Genomic DNA, 3,717 nt, shown 5'->3' on the forward strand with positions numbered 1-3,717 from the left:
CCGTTAAACAACCATTAATATTACCTCATCTTCTTTGGTCTCCGTGATTTCACTATCAGACTCATAGCTTGAATTCAACGATGAATCATCAAAACATTAGCTCCACCATTAGATCCATTTACACATAATGTGAATCCTATGTCATATGCACTATCTATAAACCGCCAAACTAAATCTTCAAGAAAAGGTTGCAAAAAATTTACCTCTGCTCAAGTCATTGACCACCTTGAGGTCGCGTGGCGAAAGGGGTGGCACGAACAAATGGTGGGAAGAAGTTGCGGAGCTATGGTGTAGCGTAAGAGGTTCGGAAATGGCTCAGCGGAGGCGACATGCGCCAAATCAAAGTGGTCTAGGCTTTGGAGGTGGCACCAAACGAAGGCGACGCAGGGATATGGGCAGCGGCGAAAGGGAGTTTGTGTCTCGAAATGTCTGTGGTGCCAGTATTTGGGTGGATGCAGTGCGCGCTATCGCCTCATCCAACCTCAAATATGAAGGCTCGGACTATGGCGATCAAGAGCAGGATAGCGACTCTGCTAGAGTGGTCTTCAGCCAAAATCAATATAACACCAGTTCCTATGGAGATCAGGGTGATATGACGAGTCTGCCGGAGTTGCTCTAAGAGGGTGGACTTTCTAAACCGGGTGCAGTTACAACCCTCCATTATGTGTGATAGCTAAACCCGGGAGCATCAAAATCTAAGATCTACGCTAGCTTACTATTCTCATTTCACATAAACTTCTATTTTTGTCATTCACTAATAAAATAATATATAAATCTGGAACTTTGCACGTCAATGAAACATTAGAAGTGCAATGTGGAGAAAACTTTTTTTGGTGGCATAAATATAAATAATGATGTTTTCTCGAGTATTTATATAAATTGATCGGTGAATTGGCTGTGCCAAACTATATCACTTCGAGTATTTATGTTGCAAAAAATCATTTTTTTACATATTACAGTCCAAATATATTATTGAACTGCAAAAATAGAGATTCATATAATTTGATTTTTTAGATTCATATAAGAAAACAATTGTGCACAAAATGGATGGACATGTAGCTCCACCCTGGTTAGTTATGCCAGAATACACAAGAACATATGGATATCATCACCAGCATCTCTCTCATCTGACTTGTCCAATAGGATAGAAGAGAACTTACAAAAAGTCAGCTGCAGGCCTTATCAGCAATACATTCCCCCTTTGGTATCAGGTCGCCGCACCGCCATATTGCAATCCAAATATTCGATGCTCCACACTAGCCCCATGCCATACGTGGAGCCGCACAAATTAAAGGAGGTAAAGGATTTATCCGAACCCTCCCGTATCACCTTTTTTCCGGTCAAATTGCTCGAAGCTCATCCTGCCGGTGCACATTTCCATGGCTATATATGCAAGGCTCCCCTATGTCCAGCTCTAAGCAAGCCAGCATAGCTCAAGCGATCGTACTACTAATTGAGCTCACTAGCACTAGCACTAGAACTAAGCTTGATGGAGCAGGTGACGAAGCTAGCGGGGCAGCGGGCGGTGGTGATCTTCGGCATGAGCTCCTGCTGCATGTGCCACACCGTGACGAGCCTCCTCCGGGATCTCGGCGTGAACCCGATGGTGGTGGAGCTAGACGAGGACCCTAGGGGGAAGGAGATGGAGAAGGCGCTGGTGCGGCTCCTCGGCCGCAGCCCTGCTGTGCCGGCGGTGTTCATCGGCGGCAGGCTCACCGGATGCACCGACAAGGTCATGTCCCTTCACCTCAGCGGCAAGCTTGTCCCACTGCTTCGTAATGCAGGTGCAGTCTGGGTGTAGGGAGGGCTTTGTAGATATTCGGCCGCATGCTGCTGACACGGGAGAATATATAATATACACGCAACACGTATGTTTCGTGTTTCTGTTATCTTGTATCACGTGATGACGAAGACTAAGGCAAACCATGCAAGTCGACGTGTCCGGTCAAGGTGTTACACAATGTAATAACTAGTTTCCGGTCTTGCAGACAACAACGACATGTAAAATAGTACTCTCTTTGTTCCTAAATATAAGTCTTTTTAGACATTCTAACAAGTGACTACATACGAAGCAAAATGAATGAATCTATACTGTAAAATATGTCTACATACATCCATATGTTATAGTCCATTTTAAATGCCTAAAAAAACTTATATTTAGAAACGGAGAGAGTATCATGCAAAGTTTTTGAAATAGTAAGGGCGCAAGAATAATTAAACTTAGGTCCTGTCGTACCTTCTCGTCAACATTTGGATAGTGCACCAAAAAGTGGAACTTGTTGTTTTCAACAAAAGCATCATTGATCTCTTGAACGGCCTTTTCCGAACACTTTGTAGCTTGTTGTACAAAAAGTTCGTTGGCATATTCTCATACAATTATATAATTAGATTGATATATGCAACATGCTAGTTGTAATAACAATAAAATAGACGCTATCTCTCTATCACAAATTCACAATAGGTACCAACTTGGTATGTGGTTTGTATTGCTTGGCACTATGAGAAGGTAATCTTTCGGTAAGGAGTGCGTACAGAGTAGCTTCTAATGAGGACTAGATAATTCGTTGCGCCCAAGACACAATAAGCAAATGCGGCCGAGAAGTGAGGGCAACTATAAGAAACATGTAGGTATATAAGATAGGTTTTGATGTAGCTAATCTGGCTGGGATTCTTAGTTTTCTACGCGGAATCAGTGGTGCACTCTTGAGCTGGCCCAGTGGGCCAACGCAGTCATGGTCGGGCTTTTGAAGCAATGCGTCGGGAGCCGCAGAGGTGCGTCCTGGCCGTCGTGTTGTTGCTTTGGCTATTTGTGGCGCTGTGGCAGCATGGACCCGGCTATGTCATTTGTAAAGCGTTGTCCAGAGTAACGATGTCGCTTTGATTCTGCATATATTAGGTATATCTTTTTCATATAGGCTAGCATAGTCTATATCATGAATTATACATGCAACATATAACTACAAATAATTATGATGTGAGAGTTGTTTAATAGGTGGGTAGTTAGGAAGGCGTCATGGGAGGAACCATCACAAAGAGATAAGGGTACACGACTTCCCGCACGCCGCAACTAGCGAGCATACTACAACCGAACACTTTGTAAAAGCTGGCTAGGAAGATACTCCCTTTGTTCGTGAATAACTGTACATCTAGCTTTTGTCTTAAGTTAAAGTTTTAAAACTTTGATCATCTTTTTAGGAATAAGTAAAAGCATTTATGGCACCAAATTAGTATTATTAGATTCGTCTTGAAATGTACTTTGATAATATATCAATTTTATGTTATATATGTTACTACTATTTTCTATAAAGTTGGTCAAAATTTTAAAATTTTGATTTAAAACAAAAGCTAGATGTATATTTATTCGCAGACGAAGGGAGTACTGGGCATCGGAGGTGCTGGCATGCATAGAAAGAAAGAGAGAGTAGACAAGCACGAGACCGATAGCAAGCGAGCGTATGTGCTCACCTAGCATATAACTTCCCGACACATTTTGTCCCACACATGTTGACGGCACGTTGTGTAACAGCCGGGTAGACGCTGTTGTGGTTAGCTCGCTGGTGGGGGGTGTCGATCTCTCTTGCTATGCCGGCTCTTTTGGTGCTCCCTTGCTTTCTACCTGGATATTGAATCCCGCTTAGCCGGATTTCTTGTTCTCTACCTGGCTGTTGGACATTGTCGAGGTTACCCGGCTGGTGGAGACTATTGGTTCAACACATC

The 3,717-nt window shown here is 43.1% G+C and overlaps 1 protein-coding gene across 1 annotated transcript; it reads left to right on the top strand.

The window, feature by feature from the left end:
• Nucleotides 1-1,404: 1,404 nt before the first annotated feature.
• Nucleotides 1,405-2,063, top strand: LOC119296939 (glutaredoxin-C1-like). The gene has a single exon (XM_037574939.1). It carries the CDS (start codon nt 1,490-1,492, stop codon nt 1,799-1,801), a length of 312 nt encoding a protein of 103 aa, XP_037430836.1. The 5' UTR covers nt 1,405-1,489; the 3' UTR covers nt 1,802-2,063.
• Nucleotides 2,064-3,717: the final 1,654 nt, after the last annotated feature.

The sequence above is a fragment of the Triticum dicoccoides genome, chromosome 5A (genome assembly GCF_002162155.2).
Source record: "Triticum dicoccoides isolate Atlit2015 ecotype Zavitan chromosome 5A, WEW_v2.0, whole genome shotgun sequence".
Taxonomy (NCBI): Eukaryota; Viridiplantae; Streptophyta; class Magnoliopsida; order Poales; family Poaceae; genus Triticum; species Triticum dicoccoides.

What these genes read in the sequence shown, in the direction of transcription:
- LOC119296939 (XM_037574939.1), top strand. Translation starts at nt 1,490, where the DNA reads ATGGAGCAGGTGACGAAGCTAGCGGGGCAGCGGGCGGTGGTGATCTTC.